The following is a 25,843-nucleotide window of genomic DNA, read 5'->3' on the forward strand; positions in this document are numbered from 1 at the left end:
TGTGTTGGTTTCATGTGATCTCCTTATAAGGGTTTTCTATAAAAGGGAGTTTTCAGTCAGGAGAGCCTTATTGAAATTAACCATATTTCAGTGTTTGTTGCTATAGGCACCTAAGACAGATTGGTTTTAAACTTATCTGGCCACCATGGCCATCACTGGTTTGTTGATCATAACATAGTAAGTTTGATGTAAAATACTCCATTGATTTTAAACTGGTGAAACAGTCTAGTAATTGATAGAGCAGTGGTTTCCAGGCTGTGCAGCTGACTGTGGAGTGTAGGGTTAGTGCACTGAAAGGGTTTGGCAAACTGAGGACCCAGCAGGGTGAGAGTTGGGGCTGAACGTTTCCATGCACATAGTAGCACATGCTTTTATGCTGTACACTTGTATTAGTAACTGAGCCCTATAGTTACTATTACTTATTGCATCCAAGTTTGTATGTGCTCAGAGGCAGTGCCAAGTGTATGGCAGATATATTTAACTAGTTAAATCCTGCATCACCAGTAATTTAGTAAGGTGATCACTGTTTATTTCTTGGCCCTTTCTAATCTAAAAACTATTATTTTGTATTATGAAAAAAATTCTACATCATATATATTATTTGCGCATTGTAGGACATATAAACAAACACAGGTGCTAATTTGCACAAATGCAGTTGCTAATAGCAAGGAATCCGCAATTAGCTTTGAACAGTCTTCTACAGGTTAGAAGATAAAAGCTAAAAAGTGATTGGTTGCCTAGGGTAACTGCACTGGTGCATTTTAGCTCTTGTGTTTGTAAGTCAGCCTTGTATGTTCATAAGTCAGCCTCAAGGGATGGAATGCAGTGGAGATTGTTAGCTTATATGTAGTGCTGTGTATGTTTGCTCTGCAATTGTTAGTTTTACTTTATTGAGGCTATAAAGCATGCTTTCCTTTTATTCCGCTAATGCATACATTTCCACAAGTTTCTGTAGCATCTATCCAATAAGATAAATAGACAAGTAAAAAAATAATGCCTGTGATTTTCCTTATCAAACCGGAAGTTGCAAATATTTTGACTTAACATGGCACCCACACAAAGATGCTCTCGGCAGCAGATGGCCAAGCTGGAAGGCAGCCAGTTCTGAATGAGCCCAGCATGAGATTTTCCCCAGCCTAGGGCTGCTATTCATAGCATAGGTAAGGGAGCCTGGATCCCAAACTCTTCACCTGTTTATAAATGCCTATTTATTTGTTTATTTTGATTATTTATGTGCACTATCTTTCTGCTCCCTTCTAATAACTTCTGTTCACTTGACCCTAAGGTATCTGCACTGTGTTCTGGTCAAGAAACTCTATCCTTTTAAAACCTGTCAAATTGGTTTTAATATCTGCATGAGAATGGATTGCCTAATCAGAAAAATCCAATAGAACTATGTGGATACTGATAGGACATGAAAGGCAGTTTATGTGGGATTGATTTTTGCAAAGGTTCAGGCAACTCGCAGTGATTCCAGAAATAAGAAATTCTTGGCACATGGTCTGCAGTTCCTCCCTGTTCTGTAAAATGAATAAAACTTCTAACTAACTGAATGGAATCAACTTAAAGGGAAACCATACCCTAAATACTGTAAGTCTCTATACAAATATATCACACAAACAGCATGTTTAAACACTTTTCCATGCAAATAAAGCTTTTTTTAATGAAAAAATATTATGTGTTATTGAATTATCCCAAAATGGTCAGTGCTTCCAGGTTTGAGAGGGCTCAGAGAAGGTGCATTTTCACATTCATTATTTTCTCACCACACGAATTAGGCTAGTTTGGTGATGCTTTTAAAATTGCTTTTGGTGCGTTTTTGGGGTAATTTTGTGAATGTATCTGGCTGGTATTGATCTTCGAAAATTGTGCTTTGCTATAAGGACCAGAGTTGTTTTTCTTAACCCACTTACTTCTCAGTAGCATGCACAACTTTGCTAGATAGGCTGCATTAGAAGAACAGACTCCATTTATACATTTATATAACTTAAGACCCTTACCTCCTGATAAAAAGCAAAGTTAGGCTAATATCCCACGGAGCAATTTAGTTGCCTGTGATCGATCTCTGCTACCATGGGTGACCAATTGCTCCAAAATGCCTTTCCATCGGCAACATATAGATACAGGGCCATAGGGTTGGTGGCCCTATATCTAGGTGCTTGCCTTCTTCTCCCTGGATCTCTAGTGTCCAAGAAAATGCGCAGTTGAATCCAGGGCCAAATTCATGTCTGCCATTGGGCTGGTCTGCAATTGCTTCTGCAGGGGGCCTAAGATATATTAGATATATTAATGGGTTTTGTTCTCCTTTAATGTGCTTACCACTTACTGTCCCGCATGACATTGTTGATAAAGAAGGGCAGTGGGAATCCACCCTCATCTGTATTAAAAGTAAAAAGTTCTGTGTGCCTTTCTTTAGACTGATTTAAACATAAGAGCCATTTTAATAAAGGCAGACTAAATATAGCTGCGGGGTAGGAAAAACTTAATGAATATCAGCAGAGTAAGAATTGCTCAAGGTTGGCATGCATTATAGGACAGATGGATGTAAATCCTGCCTTAATTGTTAAATCTTTTGAGCAGGAAAATGTAGCCACACAGAATACTGACAAGCAGCAAATGTACAGAGAGCGTGGTAGCCTAAGATAAACATATTTACATGGCCGAATCGGGGTCACTGGTTTGAATCCCGCCAGTGCACTTGTGTCTGATTGGGTTTCTCCTAGGTTCTCTAGGTTTGTCCTGCAATTACAGGCAGGTATTTGACTGGCCCAGCTGGTAAATGATCATGCTGGGCCGCTCATGCCACTGTATTCACATCCATCCCTGCTGTAGTGGACCTTACCAGTTAAAGAGCTGCATAACATGCCATACCCATATAAATAAAGCATGTTTATCAGTATTATAATTTTAGTAATACCTGATGCCAATGTTATTAATAGGGCAGAATGAAAACATAGCATGGCTGGTATTTTTTTTCCAGCAAAGGTGGTAACCCTTCATGCCATGCACCACTGCCCATGTCAGGCAGCCATCAAGGTAGTCATGTGTTGTGAAGGCAACCTGCTCTTAAATGCTTTGTTTCTAATTTAATGCAGAATGTGTGATCTATGCTACCAACGGCTAGAGCTGCAGCTACTGAGACCAAGCTGAAATGGCTGCTGCTATCTTAAACAAATGGAGGGAGCTTCTAGGGCTTTTTACTCAGGTGTGGTAAAGCATTCTGCAGAATAAATATAGTGTTCTAGCTTGCACTAATGCGCCTAATCTATTGTTAGGAAAATGCCAAAATTACTTTCCTTCTCCTTTAAGCATTAAGCAGAAACCAAAGTTTCTATCTAATTGAATGTATGATTCTAACATTTGCAAAATAGATGGAGCCAATGGAAAGTGTAGTGTGCGGCCAGTTGGAGCACCTGACTCACAGTCATTTTCCCCAAATGGAAACAGTATAAATAATGCAGCCAATTCTGTTCTATTAATTGCAGGTCAAACTCCGGTGAGGACTGGGCAGGTTAAATGTGTAATTACAAAAGCAGATTTGCAAGTTTATAAGCAAATAATAAATTATGGGAATATGGCCGCTTTCAGTGGAAGCTGGATTTTTTAGTTCAAGAAATGCCAATGAGCCATAGATTGTACAGAAAGAAAGACAGAACAGGAAAATGAAGCTTTTCACCAGCTAAGTAGATTATAAAATGCAAGCTTTTGGGATTACTTTGGTCCCTGCTTCAGGCACAGTAACATCCATCACATGGCTTGTATGAGTGACAGGCATGTTATACAGAGAAGTCTGATTTTGCCCAAATAAACAATTTGTCTAATCAGCTTGCCGGAAAGACATAAACAGATTTTGCAAATGAAACAAATTAGGCAACATGTATAGATTAATTAGCATCCACTTTGCTCATTATAGTTTGATGATCTGCATAACTGAAATAACATCCTCTGCAGCCCTGGGCCCTGTTTTTTAGGTGCAGAATAGACGTAACAGGGCAATCTATGGGGCGCAGTTGTATAGGACACAAGATCAGGAGCACCTGACACCCTGACTGCAGCAGCATCCAGTGGTACACTTTGGGGGCACACATACCCCAGTGACTGCACAAATAGGGGCATATTTATTATAGTGTATGTTAGTGATCTGTGGGCCGGCCCAAAACCCGTGGGACCTGCAGGTTTACCTGAGGGTCGGGCAGGTTTGGGCCGACCCTTACACAACATATTCGGGCTCTTCCTGCCACCCTCCCCACCTGCAAACTAACTGCCCCATTTAAGCAGGTATAGTAGACACAGATCTGTGGGGCCTGGTCTGGCACGGGCTGGGAGTGGGCAAGTTAGGGTAGGCTGCAGGTTGACTATTTGTTGACCCGCACATCACTAGTATGTATACAACAACATTGGTGATGTTGCCCATAGAACCAATCACCGGTGATGTTTGCTTACACACTATACTAAATAGGCCCTATAGTGTTCCAATGGTGCCACAACTGATGCACCGGCAGTGCCATGGAACTGCAATTGTTGTGCATCACTGAAACTGGCATTCTTACGGAAAGAACATAATTATGACAATGTTTTTTTGTGTCTGCAGAGGTAAAAATCACATTCTGTAATTTCTGTTATGAAACCAAGCTAAATATAATAATGTAGAAATGTGGCCACTAATTCTACGATTAGTCGGGGCTGATTTGATGAATGTCCTTGAACATTAGTGTTGAACGCTCAGATAATTGTACCAAAGGGCCCTTAGATTTATATTAAACCATGGGAGCAAAATGAGAAAACTGTCAGGTTACTGGAAGCAAAAATAATGGGGTGCACACTCTCCTTTAATTAATACCACTCTCCGTGAAAAGACAATTTTGGAGAAAAAAGAGGCTGGTAGCTGCAGAGCTCTCTGGAAAAAAAAGTTGTTTTTTAAAGTAAATGAAACATAATGTACTGTTGCCCTACACTGATAATAGTTGTGTGTTTGCTACAGTAACACTGCTATAGTTTATATAATTAAGCTGCTGTGTAGCCATGGGGGCAGCCATTGAAGCTGGAAAAAAAGTAGAAAAGGCACAGGTTCCATAGCAGGTAACAGATAACCTCTGTAGAATACAATAGTGTTTTATCTGTTATCTGCTATGTGCATGTGCCTTTTCTCCTTTGAATGGCTGCCCCCATGGCTACACAGAAGCTTTGTTTATATAAATTATAGTAGGGTTTCTGCGGCAAACACACCTCTTGTACCAGTGCAGGGCAACAGTACATTATATTGTGTAAACTAGCGGGATCCAGGACAGACACTTTCTTGGCTTTAAGGCAGTTTATTTACACAGGGGTGCCCATTTCAGCATACAAAACAAATCACAAAAATAAATCCTGCCTTCTGGGCGCTCACTTCACACATTAGTTTAGTTCCCTCACTAACCTGGGCCCCTTGTGGACTACCAGTGGGAAAACACAAATGTTGGGGTCACCCCTGGTGGGGTCACCCCTGTACTCACTTCTGGGGGATTAGCTCAGCCTCCTGGCTTTCCTTTCAGCTCCTTAGACCCTCAGTCTCATGGTAGCTTTCTCAAGTCTGGGCTCCCTCTGCTTCTTGCAGCGGCAGGAAGCACCCCCAGCCCCTCTGGGAGTCCTAACACAGAGAGGTGTCCTTCCTGCTCTGTGCCCTGCTCTGAGAGACTGTCTCACACCTTTCTATACCATTAAATACCTTTTCCACAGGACAGCCTTCCTGTGGAAAGTATGCTCCAATAGGTGAGCTGGACTACTGGAATGGATCGCCTGATCCGTTTGTTCCTTCCAGAACCCTATAGCTTTCAGGGCCAGGCAGCACAACCTTTTAAACAGAGCAAACCTTCTCGGTTTATCATCTCCCACTATGGGGAACTTGAAGGGAAAACTCACCTTTTCTCTCATTTGTTGGGTCACTCTACCACAATTGTTATTACTTTTATATACTTTCATTTGTTGGTGTTACTGTTCCTTTAAAGTTGTAGGCGAGTATGCACATTTATATTATTGATGTAGATCCTCAAAATACATTGCTGCATTTTATCTTTTCCACCTTTTTTCCTGTGGCTACCTACTGGTGCTGTCTTGATATCTCAGGGGTTAATTGAATGTATGATGGCTTCTTCAGTGACAAAAGCCCCTCTGCATGTGGCCGTGCCCCACTCAGATATTGTAGCTGCTCTGACAGCCGGAAAGGCTTCCTTTTGACACAGCTCTCTAAGCAACCCTGTCACCTTGTGTATTGGTGATCTGACATTGACCTGATCCTCTCGCTTTTATCAAGGAAAGCACTGCCGCTGCACATTCACTTAACCCCTGGGCTACTGATACAGGAGAATTGCTTTGCCATAACCAGGAGAATATTGTCTGGGATCTGTTTTATGTGGAGGGGCAATTACAAATGAGGTGCACAAAGAGCACGCCAGAGTAATATAAGTCTCACAAAAAGATATACTGTGCTCTTTTCCTATTAAAACAACTCGCCAGTTCACTATAACCAGCTTTACCCTCCAGCTGTTTGGAAATACATATATATTCTGCCCATTGCAGGGTATGGGGTAAAGCAACTTTAAAGGAGCTTTCCAGGAGCCTTTCTTTTGTTTGTTTTGCTTTTTTCCCTGGAATGTTGAATTTGTCTGTGGAAAAGCGATCAGTGGAAAAAAACCAACTGAAATCAAGCACATCCAGTAATCTCCAGCCCTGTGTGTTTATAAGAGGCATAAAACAGCTGGATGACTGTGTATCCAATGATGCTTATCCAAGTATGGATTCTGCTTAGTGTTTTACCATATGGGCCTGTTTAAAAGTAAATAAACTAATCTTCATTTATATTTTAAAGGAAGCTCTTTTTTAAAGGACCAGTAGGAACATTGTTTTCTGTTAAATGAACAAACAGTAGCCTTTATGGGGATCATTAACATGGGTACAGCACAAATGCTGGGGCATTAGGGGTGCAAAAAGATTAAGCATTTTCACCCATAATCCAGTACAAGATGCACTGCAAGGGAAAGTCTTCATTTATTAATGACCCTTACTAGAGAAAGTAATAAATATAATTAATAAATATACTATTCTTTCTAAATTGCCAGACTAATGAATGTTTGGATTATTTTCACTTCTTGGCCTTACTTGTTATTTCAGAATGGAATTTACTCTCTGCACACTAATACCCAATATCCAGAAGTATTTTTATTTACATTTTAGTATCCACTTCATTCTTTGGGGAGAAGAGAGAATTAAAGGCACACAGTGGAAACTGACCCCAGGAATCCAAGCATTAGGTTCCCACTTAATCTAGCTGGAGTTAGGAGTCATTGGACCATCAGTTTGTTGTTTCCCACATGTCTCTATACAAACTGGCCAATGGATTCTTTACAGCCTCTATGTATTCTTTATTATCCCTAACTCACCATAGAGTAGGGATCCCCAACCTTTTTTACACATGAGCCACAAGCAGATGTAAAAAGTGTTGGTTAGCCACACAAGCATGAAAAAGTTCTTTGGGGATGCCAAATAAAGGATATGATTGGCTGTTTGGTAGCCCCATATGGACTGTTTGCCTGCAGAAGGTTCTGCTTGAAGTAAAACTGTGTCTCTGTGCTTCCAAAACATCAAGCCAGAAATTAAAAAAATTAAGCACTTTAGTGGCTTTGAGGCCACAGAGAGCAACATCAAAGGAGGTGGTGAGCAACATGTTGCTTGATTGGAGATCCCTGCTGTAGAATGAAGGTGGTACAGGGCATAACACTGCACAATGTTTAAAAAAAAAAAAAAAGTCTGGGGAACTCTTACCTGGTATTCTCTGAGTTGTTACTTGTAGATATCTATAGCATTTTGTTTCTGAAGCAGCAGTGATGTCAGAACCTAGTGTTGTCCCCAGAACACTGCCCATTGGTTTTTAGTCTTGTAGCTGATATCATTTGATTGTTAATCTTGCATCAAAACCCATTTTATTCTGCTGGTTACTCAGACTTCAGATCTTGTGCCACTGTATGTTAGGGCATGTGCAATTGCATGGTTAAGTATGGGGGGCAACCTGGAAAGAAAAAGAATTTTAGAAAAACAGCTGCTTGTGCTGATAAGGAAAGGGCTGCTGTTGCTAAACATATAAACATATTCAGAAGCATTTCTGGCAAAGACCCTCTAATGGTTTTTTGATGACCCACAATCTGCTTTGAGGCTCCGTAGACTTCACTATATGACATCATAATTTGTATTTATTCTGACCCTTCAGCATTCTGTATGTGATAAGTGGCGTGTTTATTAAGACTGGAGATAAATATCACTGGTGATGTTGCCCATAGCAACCAATCAGATCTTTAGTAATGCTTCTGCATTATGTATTGTATTATATTCATTTTGGGCTGATATCAGTGCTTTAAATCTAGTAATTAAGTTTTTATGTCTCTCGTTCTTGAGTCCCTGGTTTAAGAATTTGTTTTTTAACTCCATGCACATAAATCTAAGACAACCTTCTTGTTGTGGTTTGCTGTATAATCTCAGAACTGACAGTGCCTCAGTACTCACTCTGCCTACTCCACTCTTGCACAGCTACGCACACAAAATTATAAATAATGATTTCTAAAACAATAATTGACAAATTATTTATAAGCAGATGCAGCAACCATTCTCTTGCAGAATTTACATCTTGCTTTTTTAACAACAAAATAACATTGCTCCTTTTACAATTAGTACATACGTCTTTCAGGCCTCGCCCTAAATTATTTACAGCATAAAGGGCCCCTTTGTAATTGGAAAATGCTGTTATTGTAAATGAAAAAAAATCTGTTCATATTGTACATTTGTTTTGGAGCAGATAAGGAAGCAAAATCCTGCCGTGCATCTGATAATTAGTAATGTGCTACTTTGTAGCTTAGTCTTACAGATTTTTTTAATTAGCTGCCATTAGTCAATGTACGTACAGTAGTTAATTGCATTTTGCTAGGATTTGAAGTTTTAGACCCAATTATAGGACGTGTCAACTTTTTCTCTGAGCATTTTTCAGTGCATTTATTTTTCATTTAAAAGCCCTTCAGGCGTAGTTGTTTATACATTGGTTTCTTCACGGCCAATACATTTAATTGTGATAAGAGAAAGCAGCATTTCTGCCATTATAAACCAAAATTATTTATTTCCAGGTCTGTTCATGACCATCACCAAGTTACCTAGTGCTTTTTAATGCATTTAATGTCATACTTACAGCAGTAACACGTGACAGGCTGGTAGGACACAAGGCATAAATCAGAGCCAGACTTCAGAAGTTGTCACTTGCAATATACAATGTTCTGCAAGTGTGGTGGCTTTGAAGCATATTGTATTGAACCCTCACAGATCAGAGATATACTCCTGCCTCACAGCTGACTACTGAAGCCATGGGGGAAGCTTTGAACAGCAGCACTTATCCAGTGACCTATGGTTGCTCTATCCCCGAGATGGCACAGGACCTAGTGACTGAGGCATTGTATTTGTACATCTTTGTTGTGGCTTTAGTACCCATAAATATCTTACTGATTTATTAAGCCATAATTGGTTCACTTATATAGAAAATCCAGTCTGTTGATGGCTCCCATCTCCTCAAGCAGAGCATCACTGACTGGAATACACTGGTTTTTCAATATATGGTAGTGGTTTCAGTGAATGCTAAATGATACGCTTGCAATATCAACAAAACTCTTCCTCTGCTCCTTCTGCTGCTTTTCCTTTCAATGATGTACACCTCTTTTTTAGTCTTCAGGAATTGCAGAAATGGAAAATACTATATCTTAAGGCAATGGGCAGTAGCAATGAGGATATAAATCAGCGTCAGGACTAAGGATTATAGAGGCAGCACTGAAGATCGCATATGATTTATCAAGACAAGGTTAGCTGTGTATAAAAAAGGAGTATTTTCCTGGCAGCCAATAGATAAAATCTGTAATTGTTCCAAGAAAACAATGTGGAGTGTTCTAAAAGAAGCACTGTCCGCAGATTGCCTTGCCATTTTATATAGACCCATTGTATATGATAATGTTGCTTGGTTGTTTGTGAGCAACCTGCTTATCAGAAGGATTGAGGCTCTACTGTTTCCTGATGAGCTTCTTTCAGTATTTTTGGCTCTTGTACAGAGCCAGCTGAGTCCTGGGACCAATAAAGCATCCGTGCTCAATTTAGCTCTTTTTATACTGTATATTTTCCACTCTGCAATTACTGGCAACTGCCAAGAGGCAAATGTTTTCTAAACTCCGTACAAGGTTAAACCAATAAAATATAAATAATGGGGTGAAACAAGTCTCAGCGAGTTTACTTTCTCATGGTACCATTTACTGAGGTCACAGCTAAAAATAAGAAGTCTTGCTACTCTAGCAGGCAGTTTTACTGTGATGCCATTGGGAGCATAATTGTTAAATATGTTGCTGTGTATAAGCACTGCATAACTACCAAGTGTCCCAAATTTCCAGGGACAGGCCCATATTTTATATACGTTAATGAATGTTACATTAATAAACCTTAAAGAGGTGGATTACCTTCAGGTTAACTTTTAGTGTGTTACAGAATGGCATCTTCTTAGCAACTTTTTAACTGGTCTTTATTTATTATATTTTTGAGTTATTTGCCTCCCTCTTTTGACTCTTTCCAACTTTCAAATGGGGGTCACTGACCCCAGCAGCCAAAAAATACTTATCTCTCTATTAAGACCCTTTACTATTCATATTCTCTCTTTCAAACCACTGCCTGGTTGTTAGGATAAATGGGGCCCAAGCAACCAGATATCTACTAAAATTCCAAAAGCTGCTACACAAAAAACTAAATAATTTAAAAACCGCAAATAATATAAAAATGACCAATTGCAGTTTGTTTTAGAAATGTCTACATCATACTAAAAGTTAATTTAAAAGTGAACAGCCCTCAGTGACAAGTGGCCCCAATAAATTTTGGGTAGTTGGTAAATATGTTCTATGCTAAGAGGCATGCAACTAAACAGATTACTAGTCAGTTGGGCAGTATATGTGGCCTGTGCTCAGTTTTATAGGTGCAGTTTAGCATACTTCATACTTCTCCCCACATAAAAATATTGGCAGTTGCATTAAAAAAGGCATTAGTCTATCATATCTAACACAGGGGTGTTGGTATCACCAGGTCATCCCGCACCTGCACCCTTGTCCCTCACACCAACACCTGCACCTCCTTTATAATGGTATGTATAGGCAGGCCAATTTGGTACAATTTATCATAACTGGTGCCAGTCATTTTTTTTTTTTTTTAAAGGTTGATTTTTATTGAGTTTTACAGCAACAGTGGGAATGGGGAAGGGGAGAAAAGGAGGGGGGGAGAAAAGGAGGGGGGGAAAGAGAGTAACGGTTGTTACAATAGAGTAGCTGGTGAGTCAGTCCAAGGAGACCAAATATGTTCAAACTTCGCCGGGAATCCTCTGGCAAGATATGTAAGTTTGTATAGGTCTAGTTGAGAGTTGACCAGGGTAATCCATCTGTGGAGTGTTGGAGGTGAGGGGCTCATCCAATGTAGAGCAATGGGTTTTTTTGCGTAAAATAGTAACAGTCTCATTAGTAATTTAGAGTTTCTGCTGTGTACCAGAGAGTCTAGGAGGCCCAATATGCAGGTGGTTGGATTGAATATTTGGGGGAGGTTCAGTTCCGTACCCATGAATTCTGTAATTTTATGCCAAAACTGTTGAAGTACGGGGCAGTCCCATATCAGGTGCATAAAGTTAGCCATAGGCGCTTTGCATCTTGGGCAGTTCGCTGATTCGGTTTTCCCCATGATGTGTAGCTTTTGCGGGGTGAGATAGGTCTGGTGTACGATTTTAAAATGTATAAGCTTGTGCCAGTCATTCTTAAATACAAACTAATGCGGTCACTGTGCTCTTTTTATCCTGCAAGGTAATTTATGAGCAGTAATTAAACACAAATATTTCGCCAGTTGCCTCAGCCTCTCATGAATGCTAGATAGTTAAGGAAAGTTTCTAGGAATAGAAAATGCTTTTCTAATGATGGAAGATTCTTTCATGTCTATTTGCCTAGAACTGTTTGTTTGTATGGTTGTCCTTGGGATTCACAAACTAAGTCACATATATACTGTATCATCTTCTCCCAGAATGTGTAATTGATAGCAAAAGTACAGCCATTCCACAAGGGTCTTCTGTAACATCAGTGGGATGCACCACATTGTCACCCCATACAGGACATTATTGGCAGGAAATAGGCCTTAAGGGCACAAAGAAACCTGTTTGACTTGCAAGTTGTAGCTGTATTTATCAGAGCTGTAAGTAGAGGTGATCAAAACATCTACTATCTAGAATGCTTGGGATCGGGGGGGGGGGTCCTTATACCTTAATAACTTAATTGAAATAAACCCAATGGGATTGTTCTGCCTCCAATAAGGATTAATTGGGTTTTACATATGAGCTTGTTTATGCAATATATTTTATAGAGACCTACATTATTTGGGGGTATAGTTTTCCCTAGAAGGATTTGCAGAACTAGTAGGAGTTTGTGTGGGATCCCTCCCACACTCTAAAAATATATAAAGGTTGATTAGCTTCTGATGAAATTGACAACTGTGTGTGAATGTGATTGGGACCTTTGGATTGTAAGCTCCACTGGGGCCAGGACTGATGTAAATAATCTATGTTAAGCACTATATAAATAAAGGATAATAGATGTCTTTACTGATCAGCAGAGTATTATGTCACTCACAAATACCCTTTTCAATGCCAAACAAAGACAGAAAATAAGAGGCACCTGTAAAGTAATTAAGCAACAAAACTGCTATCACAGCCTATATTATTACCAAGGTAACCCTGGCTACATGGCTGGTATGATTATGTAATGCAGCAGTACATTTAATAGAAGTACTGCAAAAGTAGCAGAAATCTCACCAAAGTCATTCTTTTCTTATCGTCTAGATCAGTGCTGTCCAACTTCTGCGGTGCAGAGGGCCGGAATGTCTCGCGCATACATGGTGGAGGGCCGCTAATGGAAGCCACTCCCCCTTTTAAACCACACCCACTTCAAACCACACCCATTTTATCACAATGGTGGTAGTGCAGCAAAAACCCAAATGCTTGGTCCTCACTGCAGGGATATCAACCATCATTCATATGTGAAAGAATTATATTATGTCATATTAAGGCACACGCTAAAATCCAAATGACTTCTCCTCCCCTGTGGATAGCACAGCAACCCCCAGTACATAATTACACACCTTAGGGACCATTTACTGGCTGCTAACAAACTCCCAGAACAAACCCCTGCCAGGTTCACCTCCAACAGGCAGCATAGGGTAGCAGCCTGCCTGCCCTACGCTACCTGTGTGTGTCATACTCTGCCTGCCTCATGATGCCTGTGTCTGCCATATGCTGCCTGTGTGTGTCGTACTCTGCCTGCCCTATGATGCCTGTGTGTGCCATACTCTGCCTTCCATATGCTGCCTGTGTGCCATACTCTGCCCTACTCTGCCTGTGTGTTCAATACCCTCCCTGTCCTATGCTGCCTGTTTGTGCCATACCCTCCCTGCCCCATACTGCCTATGTGCCATACTCTGTCTACCCTATGCTGCCTACACACAGGCCTGAGGTGTGAACAGGAGAACAATGTGGGTGATTACAGCCTGAGCCTGAGGTGTGAACACTGCAGGGGGTAAACAATGCATAGATTAAAAGGTGTGAACAGTACAGGGGATTACATGTTTAAACAATACAGGGGGATTACAGCCTGAATCTGAGGTGAGAACCATGCAGGGGGGCAGTTAATCTCAGTACTGATACCAACTGGCGGGCCGCCAGTTGGACAGCACTGGTCTAGATTACTGATTCACAGACTCTGGGGCTTTCATATGCCCCAAAGCATTGAATGCCAACCTGAATGCCAGGTAGGATACAGTTTAGGGATGCTGTTTACTACTGCAAGAGATTGTGGAATTGAGGCTGAGAAATCCCTCAAAATAATAATTTGTATTGGATTTAGTACAGGGGCCACTTTAAAAATGGTTCTTGTTTTCACTGGGACCCACTGTAGAGAGAGAACTCACCAAATGTGTAGTGGGGGGCCTGAACCCAAAAAGTCTGAAGGTGTCTACAGTACCTTACTGCAGATTCCCTCCATAGAATGCTTTGGCCCCTGACAGACGTGTTCTTCCAGTCACCCCACAGTGCATAGAAATGTGCATGTTTTGGCCAAGAATTACATGGTGCTGTTTACACACATCCCAGGGTAATAAATTCATGTTAATACAGTTTGTATCTGAGATTCTAACAAGGGACATCATAGTCCCTCTTCTTGTGACAAGGATTTTATAATTGGTTTTGGGCTTGTTGACTTTTTAGGGCAGTGTCCCATGGGGAGATTAGTCACCCGTGGTTAATCTTGGCTAATATGGGCAACTAATCTCCCCAAAATGGCTTTTCACTGGCAATAAAGTGATTCACCGGTGGAAATGCATATGCATCGCTGCGTTTTTGCTGAAGTCACACAAAGTTTCTCCCTGTGGGCCATGAGCCTTAGTGCTACAGAGGACACTGTATTTTAACCATTACCTTTACTCCCGGCAGAGCAGGAGTTACAAGTTACAAGGGTCTAGTAGTACAAATAGAATTTTCAGGTATAATAAACTGAATTGGCACCAGTGGTTTTTAAACAGTGTATGGAAACGTAATTAAATATTAGGATTTAGGATAATGATGCCAAGTTATCCTTTAAAAACTTTGTGCCGCTGATCATGATTACATGATCATATATGATTACATATTCAGTAGCAGAAGAGACTACACAATACTCACTACCATGGAGCTCAAAGCCACCCCTGGTAAATTTAAGAGACAAATTTCTAGTTATTAAACTGGAAATTCAGTTCTTCTAGTGCAGAATTAATTGCCCCCTGGACCCCCTCCAGGAAAAGTAAGCACTAAGTAGTGAGGTGTGGCTTATGGGCTAGAGTCACCCCAGTACAGCTGTTTGGTCAGAGGGATGTTAATGAATGTACCTCCAAGTTTAGTTATTTGTAAATTCCCCTTATTACCAATGAGCTCTGTATCTTCTAGTAATCTGAAGTTCCCAAAAGCTGATTGTCCTCATGCTATATGCAGTCCATGACTCCTTTGTGCACACCTTATTTAAGGGTTTGATCACAAGGATGGCACATCCGTGGCCCTAAGATGTTGTTTAACTACATCTCATCGCTGATAGCTGTGCTTTGAAAATACCACAAGTGCCTCATTGTGCAATATATATGCATAAATGTTGGCCTTTAAAAATGTGCAAAAACCTGGCTGTGTCCCCATAGGCCTCTCCTCGATGTTAGATTACTGATGGTCACTAGAGTCCTGATTTTCATTTCTGTAATTTATGGTAGCATCTAAATGTCAGACAGAAGCAGGTGTAAAGCTGTGCTGGGCCAGAACTGTACCTCAGCAGCCATAAATCCGTTAGGCAAGCATCATAAAAAGGAAATGGAAAAGCTAATTTCTGGCTAAATTGATGCAAACTGACATGTAGGATAAAAGCTGTGTGCTTGCTGCACGCAGAGACGCTTGGACAGGTGAAAAGCAATTCTTATTTGCTGAGAGACAGGATTTTAAGTGAAATGTCCACATTGTTGGAACCAAACTGATCTGTGGGCGATCATCTATTGATAAATGTCAGCTGTGATTACTGAAATTCCACAGATAAGAGAAGCAGACCCACAACAGCAATATTCATAATAATGTTATACGTCTTTTGCTCTCATACAAATAAAAGACTATCTAGCCCCTTGCAATTCATGTTACATTTAGAGCTCTTTTTTTTTCTATGGATGGCATTCGGAACTGGTCATATTAACTCAATAATCCTCAAACTACTGCTTCACATATCAAACGTAGTCCAGAGGTGCTGCTGCCATGAGATGAATTAATGCTTTTTAAACCAGAAATTTGGCTCTGCTAATGAAGAGAGTGCAATTTCACTCTGGCACTAGGCATTCACCCCCCCACCCCCCCGGACCCCTCTGGCGCAGGAAAGATGAGCGCTAGGGGGTGAGGGGGGGGACAACACAGGAGCCAACTCAGGGCATAAATGTTTACATTCACTATATAGAAAAATCTTAACCAGAACATCTTTCTGGGTTTTGGCTCTTTTATTCTTTAGCCTTTGGATCAATGAGTCCATTTGGCCATCACCCTGTATACCTTAGAATTTTTTTTTTTTTTAAATCATTCTGCTCAAGCTAGCATAATTTCCTAAACTCTGTAGATACCACCTTAAGCAAGGCCACATATTAGGCTGGCAAGGTCTTTTCTGGTGAGCCAAATTCAAACTGTGGTGAATTACCTTTCGGGTCTCCACCTAAGTAGTAATTTACTGGCCTAGTTGGTGAAATACCAGCCAAGGCTGGAGACGATATTAAAATATAACTGTTAAGTACATTACCTATAAATCTGTAATAACTACTGTAGGTATTCTGCCCCAGCACGCCTGTGGTCTGCCCCAATCCACTCTACCAGATTCCTCTCTAACCCAAACACCTTAAGGTCCCCATACACGGGCAGATCCGCTCGCTTGGTGATGTCGCCACCTACGGTTGGGCGATATCGGGAGAACCCAGGATAATTCGATCGTTTGACCCGAATATACATTTCAGGCCAGATATTGGTCGGGCAGGCCTGTCGGGAGTGCCCATACAGGGGCCGATTTGCTGCCAAATCAGTCCAAGGGACCGATATCGGCAGCTACTATCGGCCCGTGTATGGGGACCTTTACTCATCAAATCTCCAGGTTTGGCCCTTGGTGTAATGACTTTGCCCCTTCATGTCACAGCCCCTCCACTTTGCATCACAATCCCGTTCCCTCATGGACCTGTCCCAGCCTTTGTTATCTCTTCTAAAAGGTGGCAACCTTAATTACTGTTATCTCAATACAGGTGGTCACCCAGGGCACATTTTTTCCAGGGAGAACTCTGGCAGGCTGGGGGGGGGGGGGGGTGCAGGACCTTCCACCCCTGTACATACATAATATTAAAATATGAATGGTACAATCCAAGTGTTAGTGCATTAATGAGTTGGTGCATCTAGCAGTTTGGAAGCCTTCAGTTGGTTGCCGTGCTGTTGGCAGGTAGTTAGATGTGGTGGCAGTAGTTCAGAAAAGCATAGTGCCATGCATACATTTGCCTGCTTCTTCTGACCTCATCAGAGGCCTACCCTTGAGTTGTGTCCAGGCCACCAATAGTCGTTTCACTGTGTGACACAAGCCTGCAGCCTCAGGTGATGCAGCATATCCATGGCCATTGATTGCTCAGTGCTCAATGTTTAAATTTAAATAGATGTAAATCATTTTCTGCCAGCGCTTCTTTATGGTTAACAACTAAGTGTCTGACAGAGTAGCACTCAGCTCAGCGTGTTCCATTTTCAATTTCTGTAAGTCTTTCAGTGGATTTTACAAAAGAATGTAATGACTTCAATTCACTGTGCATTGTTCAAAGATCTTTCTATCATAACGCCTATTACTGGAGCAGGACTAAGAGCGCTGCCACAGAGAAGCTTATGTCGTTCATAATGTATTCGCACAAAGATAGCATCCCCTGATGTACTAACACATAGCTGCACAACAAGCATCTGCACCTTGCATTATACACCAGCTAGGTAGGAGATTATGTCAAGGAGCGCTTAAGCGTCGGCTAGCTGGAAATGCACTTACAGCACGTGCCTCATCAGGCTCCATTTACCAAGCAAGAAATGTTTCTTGCCGTTAAATCTTGATGTGTTTAATGCTTAGGGAGTAGGTAAAGCTTTCATGTGGCTTTGTTACATTCCCAATGTTTGTGAGTAAGAACATAAATCTCCTGTTATCTGTGCAGCCGTCACTGTTTAGTCACAGCAACTATAGACCCAAGCACAGCATAAGTAGATCAGGGTCCCTAACCCGAGAAATAGCATATAAATAATAACTGTAAGGGGTAACTATAAGGACTTAAAAATAAATGTAAGATTGTTCCGAGTGCTATTTTAATGTTGCTCTGAATCAGGAAAGACATAGGAAAAGTTTGTTGCTTTCTGATGACTGTCCTAAAGAAAGCAACAACACAGCAGTCCTCTCTCTTCTGCCAAATGACTATCAGGCCATACTGTTGCTGAGCAATTCTAGATTTTTAGTAGTGAGAAAAATCAGCATAATACTGTCGTGTGATGGAGGAGCACATCTTCCAGCCAAAATAGTCATTTTACTAACATGCCCATTAACCTTGCAGATTATTCCATATCAAAGTGAGGCAAGGGCCCAGGTTTACTTAACTGTGATGCACTGTATGTGTCTTGCAATAGCTGCCATTAGTGTAGCAGTAGCTGGCATTTCTGCTATATATCTTGCAGATTTTTTTGCCAGCAAATATAATGAATTGTTTATTATGAACTGTTAATTTTTATTTATGTTTTTGTTATTGTGGAAATATATAAACATATTGGACCACCATCCAAAGGAGTTGTGAGTTCTGGAGTTTTACTTTACCTGTGCTTGTGTCTTGTATACTGACTGTTATATTACTAACCTGTGCAATGTAAGAGCCCATTCATTGTGTGGACCCTAGCTAAGGCCTTGACCCATACAGGCTGAAAGGATTTCTTTCTCTACTCCAAATTTTATATAGAGCATTGATTGCTCATAGAGAACTTCATACAGTTCCCCTCCCCCCTTCTTCTTGGCAATTGGGGGGCTCAAAGCACTTCTGTTTATTATGTTTTAATTTCCACTTAAGAGAAGCAAGGGAGAAAAAGAATGAATGATATTGAAGCCTGGAGCAAACAAATAATAGTCTGGTGGCTTTGCTGGGCCCAAAACCATAAAATTGGTCAGAAAAACCAAGGCCTGTTAAACTATTGTGTACAACAAAGAGAGACAAAGAGATGAAACACAGAGGCAAGCACATATAATAGAATGTATCCCTAACTAAAGGTGGCCATACACAGGAAGTTTTAAGCTGCCATTTCAGCCCCTTCTAACCGAGTCAGCAGCTTATGTGTATGTGATTCTCTGACAGGCCTGCCCGGCCAATAACAATTGAGGAGGTTTAAAAATTCTGTTGGGTAAGGACCACATTGGCTCCTCGCTGTGATCCAGTTGTTTTGCCCAATGTGGCCAAAGTTCATGGCCAGCTTTATTTTTTTTTGTAAAAACCGCACAATTACAGTAGTACAGCTAGCATTAACTTCACTAAATACAAACTGCATGGTTTCAATGCATGCAATGGTGCTATTGTCTTTTACTAGAACTCCAAAAACCACTCTGTTCTTAAACAGTGATTCTGAGCTCTTAATGCAACTGATTAGCTCTGTATTGTTAGCCACTTGTCTTTTGAGGCTTCTTAAAATAGTCTAACAATCTTACTGTTCATCATAGCCTATTAGCTGAAGCAAATTTCTGGCCTCTTTGCAATTAGGAACCACTTATAGCTACATCTTCTCATAAGCTGTAGCACAAATTAGACTGTTTTTTTATAGCTTCTATGTGAGCACATTCTCACTAATTATGTTAAGGTTCTGGAAATGAATCTTCACAGATTGTGCGTAGTTATTGGAAGCAGGAGAACAGCTCCACTCTCAATATTATCAAAGTATTCATATCAATTACATGACCTTCTTGCCCTCTACATTTCCACTCTATTCATTAATACACCAGTATTCAGTGCATCAACAGCTTGTCAGGTAACCCAAAAATGAATTGATTTCTGCAACTGCTATGGCCTTTGTGCTCTCTTACTGCCCATTTTGTAGAACTTCTCTTAAGTTTTATTTTCCCATCTGTTTTCTCCCTCTGTCTTGTGCGCTTCCATTTGGCTGCTTTCGGTTATGTTTTTAATATTCTTTTACCTTCATCCCTGTCCTCTGTTAATTTACCTATTTTCCTCTTTGCACTACTTTATTTTCCACTTGTGAGTTCCAGATCACCTTTCTATTTTGTCTTCACATTATTTACTCCCCCTCTTCTATTCTATTGGCAGAATGTCCCATGTCTAATATGTGTCTCAGAATGTTTGTATGTATGTATGTTTGTGTGTTGCCTTAAGATTCAGGCAGTTTGTAGTTACAAAAAGCCAAAATTGGACAGACTGTTGAAGAGCATATATGTACTTAAATATTATCATGTATGTTGTTGTTGCATCTTAACTTAAGGTTTGTTAGTAATTTATAAATATATGACAGTATGCATATATAGTAGGATACATTGATGATTTTTTGCCTATGTATAAATCTATGGCATTTAACTGAAGGAGGAACCATTTTTAGAGCATGTTCCTTTTGCTTTCCTGAATAAAGTATAGCAAGTAGTGGTTAATTAATACCATACTGTAATTTATGTAATTTAAGGTTAATCAAAGACACTGTGACCATATAAAGTAGTGATCCCCAACCAGTGGCTCTCCAACCCCTTGGATGTTGCTCCCAGTGGCCTCAAAGCAGATGATTATTTTTTAATTTCTGGCTTTCGGGCAAGTTTTGGTTGCAAAAAAACAGGTGTACTGACAAACAGAGCCTCCTGTAGGGTGCCAGTCCTCCCAGGGGCTACCAAATAGCCAATAACAGTCCTTATTTGGTACCCCCAGGAACATGTTTTATGGTTATGTTGATCCCCAAGACTTTTTACATATGAATGTTGCTCATGTGTGAAAATTGTTGGGGATCCCTGATATAAAGTAACAAGGCCTCAGCTCTATGCCTCATCATTATGATAAGGGGAAAGATCACTTGTTAGAAAGATACCCAAGTTATATAGTAGAGCAGTCCACCCCAGATCAAGCAGTAGTTTAGATGGGTTAAAAATATTCAGCAGATTCTTAGCATGTAAGGCTTTTGAGCTAACATTATTTGGCATTGGAAAAAGTCCTCTCATGCTTCACATACTAATTTCTATTGGGTCCATCAAGTCACTTAAATATTAAAATAACCCTGTATTTATTCCATATGGCTGAATAAACAATATGTAATCATTAGTAGCCAATTTACAAATAAATGCATGACACTGAGATTATAAAAAAGGCAGCCAATTCAATGCCAAATTAATTAAACCATTCCAGGGACTCTGTAATCATCAACTACAATAAAAACTTCAGACGAATGCTATTTATACATCTATTTTCCACTGGTTGTTTCAGTTACTGTATTGTTGTAGAACATAAATTATATACAGATCTTGCTGCCAGACATTGCACAATCTTAAGCAGCCAAAACAAAGTAAAGACCTCCTTTTGTATGTGTCCAGTAAACTGGGATCCATGAACACCTCTTTGTAGCCTGCAAAGGGATAATTGAATGCTGTTATTAAAATATTTATAACATAGATATCTGTGGTTTGTTCAGCTGTGAGTCTATTACATAATAACTGTGCTTAGTATATGTATAAATATGTCTAACTCACTCACATTGAGCCAAGTACAGTATAAATAACCCCAGCCTGATAGATTGCTTCCTACTTATAGTACATGTGTTTATCTAGCCAAGCATCAAGTTAAACCAAACAGAAAGTAGACTGACAATTTCTTATCTGACTGTCAGATTTATTTAATTTAATGGTAAGAACATGCTCCTGTGTCATGTATATGTCCATAGGTGCTAATGTCTAGAAACAGCAAGATGATTTCCCCTGAAAATGAGTGGAGTGGTGAATAAAACCCAACACACTGCATTTAAAGGGGTCAGTCACCTTTAAGTTTACTTTTAGTAGGTTATAAAACGTAATAAAAAGGTAATTCTAAGCAACTTTTTATTTGGTCTTCGTTATTTATAGTTATCTTCTTCTTCTAACTCTTTGCAGATTTCAAATGGGGGTCACTGACCCCACAATCAAAAACTATTGCTCTGTGAAGCTGCAGTTTTTTGTTATGTTACTTTTTATAACGTATTTTTCTACTCAGCTCCTCTCTTATTCAATAAGTTAGTCAATAAGTTCATGACCATGCATTAAAAGGAAAATATTTTCATGATCTTTGTGCAATATCTATATAGTTACTTTAGCATGAAATGATTGTGTAGTTCAATAATTTCCAATATATTAAATTAGAAAAAGGAGACTAAAGGCTGTGTTTCCAATCCATGAAGCCTAAACATGTCCTAATCTGTCTAAAACCCAACCCACTGTCCATCCCCTCCCCCCTTTTAGGTTCTTGGAACCTAAAAGGTCAACAGAAATCTGTACCATTGTAAGAAATGCAAATGTGTAAGCCAACATGTTTGTTATCAGGTTCAAACCCAAGTGCATAGAAGAGGTATTACATTGAGTAGTATCAAATCATCAGGGTGAATACGAAGTAATTGTACAAAAAAAACACATTTGTCTATTTGCTGGGGACGCATGATACCAGTAAAAGAGAAGAATGTGATCCAGAACTTATATATACTGGGAATTGGTTTGGAAAACAGTAAAGAAAGGTCAAGAATTTTCTCAGAATGCAAAAAATCCAACCCCCACGTTGGAAGAATTTGCTTTAGAAGTGCAGTCCTTAGTGGCTGCACTAAATATTATGGCTGTGCATTTCTGTTCCAATTTGGTGTCCCGAATAATTCATCTACTGACCCAAACTGTTTTTCCGTATTTCCAGGTACTACGTGCTTAATTGCTCTGTTATCCGACAAAGAACTCACAGTCGCCAACGTAGGGGATTCGCGCGGTGTGTTGTGTGACAAAGATGGGAATGCTATCCCCTTATCCCATGATCATAAGCCGTACCAGCTAAAGGAAAGGAAGAGGATTAAAAGAGCTGGTAAGAGCCTGTCTGTACTGACACATTGGAAACATGATCTCACCTACCTGTAATGTGTGTCTATCCACAGTATTATATTGCATATTTAATTCTAGCAAATTTGGTATTATACGTGTGTGTATATATATATATATGTATGTATATATTTATATCTGTACACACAGTACATGCCATAGCAGCACTCCCATGTCACAATGTGCATTTTATCTCACTAAGGTGGGCTATAGTTTCCTGTTTAAGAGTGCATCACTACACCAATATTAATCCTATAGATATGTCTTTTCCCTGTTGAATACATTAACTTTTAATTGCTTTCCAAAGTACATTTTATACAGTCAGATGAATTTATCAATAGCTACCCAGAGCATTATACGGATGGCTTAGGCTGTGTTCATATAAGCAAGATGTGGAAATGAAATGCAGTGTTTGGATAACTCGGAACTCACTTATGATTTGTTTGCCTTTCTGTGTTTGTATAAGCTAGCTTGTAAACTGACATGATATTATTTCTTTTTGTTTTATGCTAAACATTCTTCAACATCACAGCTATTTAAAGTAAAGAAACGGGCATTAATGGTCATGAAATTATCAGGCGGCTATCAACCCATCAGTATGGCATCTTTGGCTAATGCACATACCTGATTTCTCTTGGCAGGAATATTATCAAAGAAGAAAAAAACTGCCCTTGCTGGAATACCTGCCTCCTATATATATATATATATATATATATATATATATTTATACATAACAATGAGAAAATCCAAAAAGGATTATTTTAAAGCTTTGGCACAATACTTAAAGCTTAATGACTTAATACTTTTAAACCCTTTGAAATGACAGTTGAAAATTGTAACTTATCTGTATTTTGCATTTGCTTTTCTGTGTGCTATATTAATTATTTCAAATGTGTGCTTCTCCCATTTCCATAAATTATGGCTTGGAACAGTTACATAGTTACATAGGGTTGAAAAAAGACCAGAGTCCATCAAGTTCAACCCATCCAAGTAAACCCAGCACACACAACCTATACTTACCAATCTATACACTCACATACATAAACTATATATACAACTACTAACAGTTACCTAAGCCCCACCCCCTGTTCTCCTGCTGATCTGCTTGACTACTTTGAGATTAAAAAAAAAAAACAACATTCGACTGTCCTCAGCCTGCATTCTCCAAATCCCACAATCCCCTGCACATGTGACTATAAGGATGGAACATCGCCGTGCAATGCATTGTGGGTTATGTAGTTCCTGCATGCTGTCTGTAAGCTGTGTTTTAGTCCCTTCTCCCCTGCCAGAATTTCAAATGATGCAGAAAGATAAGAACTATTTTGCAGCTGGATTTCGGCAAATAAAATGGTATTTATTCATTCTTTGAAGGAACAGATTACAATGATAGGTATATTAGGGGTTTCTGTGTTGTGTGGGGCTCTTTAACAAATTTTGGTTCGGAAGCTGGAGTTCCCCTTTAAACTACACTTTGGAGAGAGGCAATATATACTCGAAATAGATCAGTAAAAGTTGATTGTAATGTAAGTTATTATTGCAGGACTTACTCGTTTTTCTGTCTGATTTATTTGGCAGGTGGGTTCATCAGTTTCAATGGCTCCTGGAGGGTACAAGGGATTCTTGCCATGTCCCGCTCACTGGGAGATTATCCTCTGAAAAATCTAAATGTCATTATCTCTGACCCTGATATTCTGTCTTTTGACCTGGACAAACTGCAGCCAGAGTTTATGATCTTGGCATCTGACGGTCTATGGGATGCTTTCAGCAATGAAGAAGCAGTGCGGTTTATCAAAGAGCGCTTAGATGAGCCTCACTTTGGAGCCAAGAGCATTGTGTTACAGTCGTTTTATAGAGGATGCCCTGATAACATAACTGTTATGGTAGTAAAGTTCAAGAATAGCAGTAAAACAGATGAACAATGAAAGTCACCACGCGTGCAAAAGGACTGCAGCAACCAATTTTATTTTAACTTAGTAGCAAGAGGTGGAAACCTTATTAAGATGTACAGCAGCACCATTCCCGTGTCTTAGGATTAGACATGGACTCATGCAGCTAATGTACCCATCAACTGTCCAGCCATGAAACACAGGAAGTGCATTCTGTATGACCCAACATTATTCCTCCATTAACAAGTAATTATCTGTATTAAAGGGTATCGCTCCTGCTGAGGTGTTAATCTTATTCTTATGCGGGGGGTAACAAGACCACGCTTGTGTCATCAGCTAGAGAAGTAATATTTATTCTATGTTTTTAGAAAATGTGTTTGTTCAATGGGATTATATGTTTCTAATATTCAGCGCTTCAGACAAGTGTCCCTTTAATAAAAAGCAACAACGGAGGTTCAAACACTCTTAATAAATACAAGTAAAACATTTTTTTTCCATATTTCTGTCTTTACAACAAAAGTATAAACTACTGAAGGATATTAGTTAACAATGATAGCTAAATAGATAGATAGCTTTTATAAAAGTCACAGAATACCTAGTTTACTTTGGCTTTCCTTATATTTTAATATAAAATAGCTTTTCTGGTGTAAAGATTTTCTTTATCCAAAAATGGTTGGGAGGAGCTACGTATAATTAAAATGCTGGGGAGTAAAGTGCAATCCATGACACATGGTAGAACACTAGTTAATCCTTGTTTATCCATCCACAGTTGCCACCTTTTCAACTGTACGACACTGGGCGGGGTTTGATGACAACGCGCAGTTGATGCAAGGGGGAGGCGGGGACTTCAGTGGGTGGGAGTTTTGGGTGGAGCCATAACATCAATAGGCAGTCTGCAACTCAGATTCAGGAGGATTAGGGTTGGCTCAGGGGTGGAACAAGAGGGTATTGCAAATACACCAGCAAATACATTGCGAGCAAATTTGTAATACCACCCCTGGCCTTGGCTTCTATTTTACCGGCTGGACCAGTACTGGTCCGGGTGGCAACCCTTACATCAGTCCATGGCTAGAATGTGGGAGACTTGGAACACAGTTTTTTAATAAAAGTCAAAGAGATGGGTCTGATTCAGAGTAATTTTTTTATATTTAAAAAATATGGACATTGCAGTAGATAGAGGGAAGCAGTATCATTAGCAAAAGTACCTCCTTTCTATAATAT

General features: G+C 39.8%; 1 protein-coding gene across 3 annotated transcripts in view; it reads left to right on the forward strand.

Moving 5' to 3' along the window:
* The window catches only part of ppm1l (protein phosphatase, Mg2+/Mn2+ dependent 1L), a 120,824-nt gene extending 95,714 nt beyond the window's left edge, over nt 1-25,110 (forward strand). For all 3 annotated transcript variants that reach the window (XM_031902284.1, XM_004914432.4, XM_002933234.5), the window contains 2 exons: nt 22,561-22,722; nt 24,312-25,110. In XM_031902284.1, coding sequence (XP_031758144.1) covers nt 22,561-22,722; nt 24,312-24,658 — 509 coding nt within the window. In that variant the 3' untranslated portion in view covers nt 24,659-25,110. The remainder of the gene's footprint in view (nt 1-22,560; nt 22,723-24,311) is intronic.
* The last annotated feature ends 733 nt before the right edge of the window (nt 25,111-25,843 follow it).

The sequence above is a fragment of the Xenopus tropicalis genome, chromosome 5 (genome assembly GCF_000004195.4).
Source record: "Xenopus tropicalis strain Nigerian chromosome 5, UCB_Xtro_10.0, whole genome shotgun sequence".
Lineage (NCBI taxonomy): Eukaryota > Metazoa > Chordata > Amphibia > Anura > Pipidae > Xenopus > Xenopus tropicalis.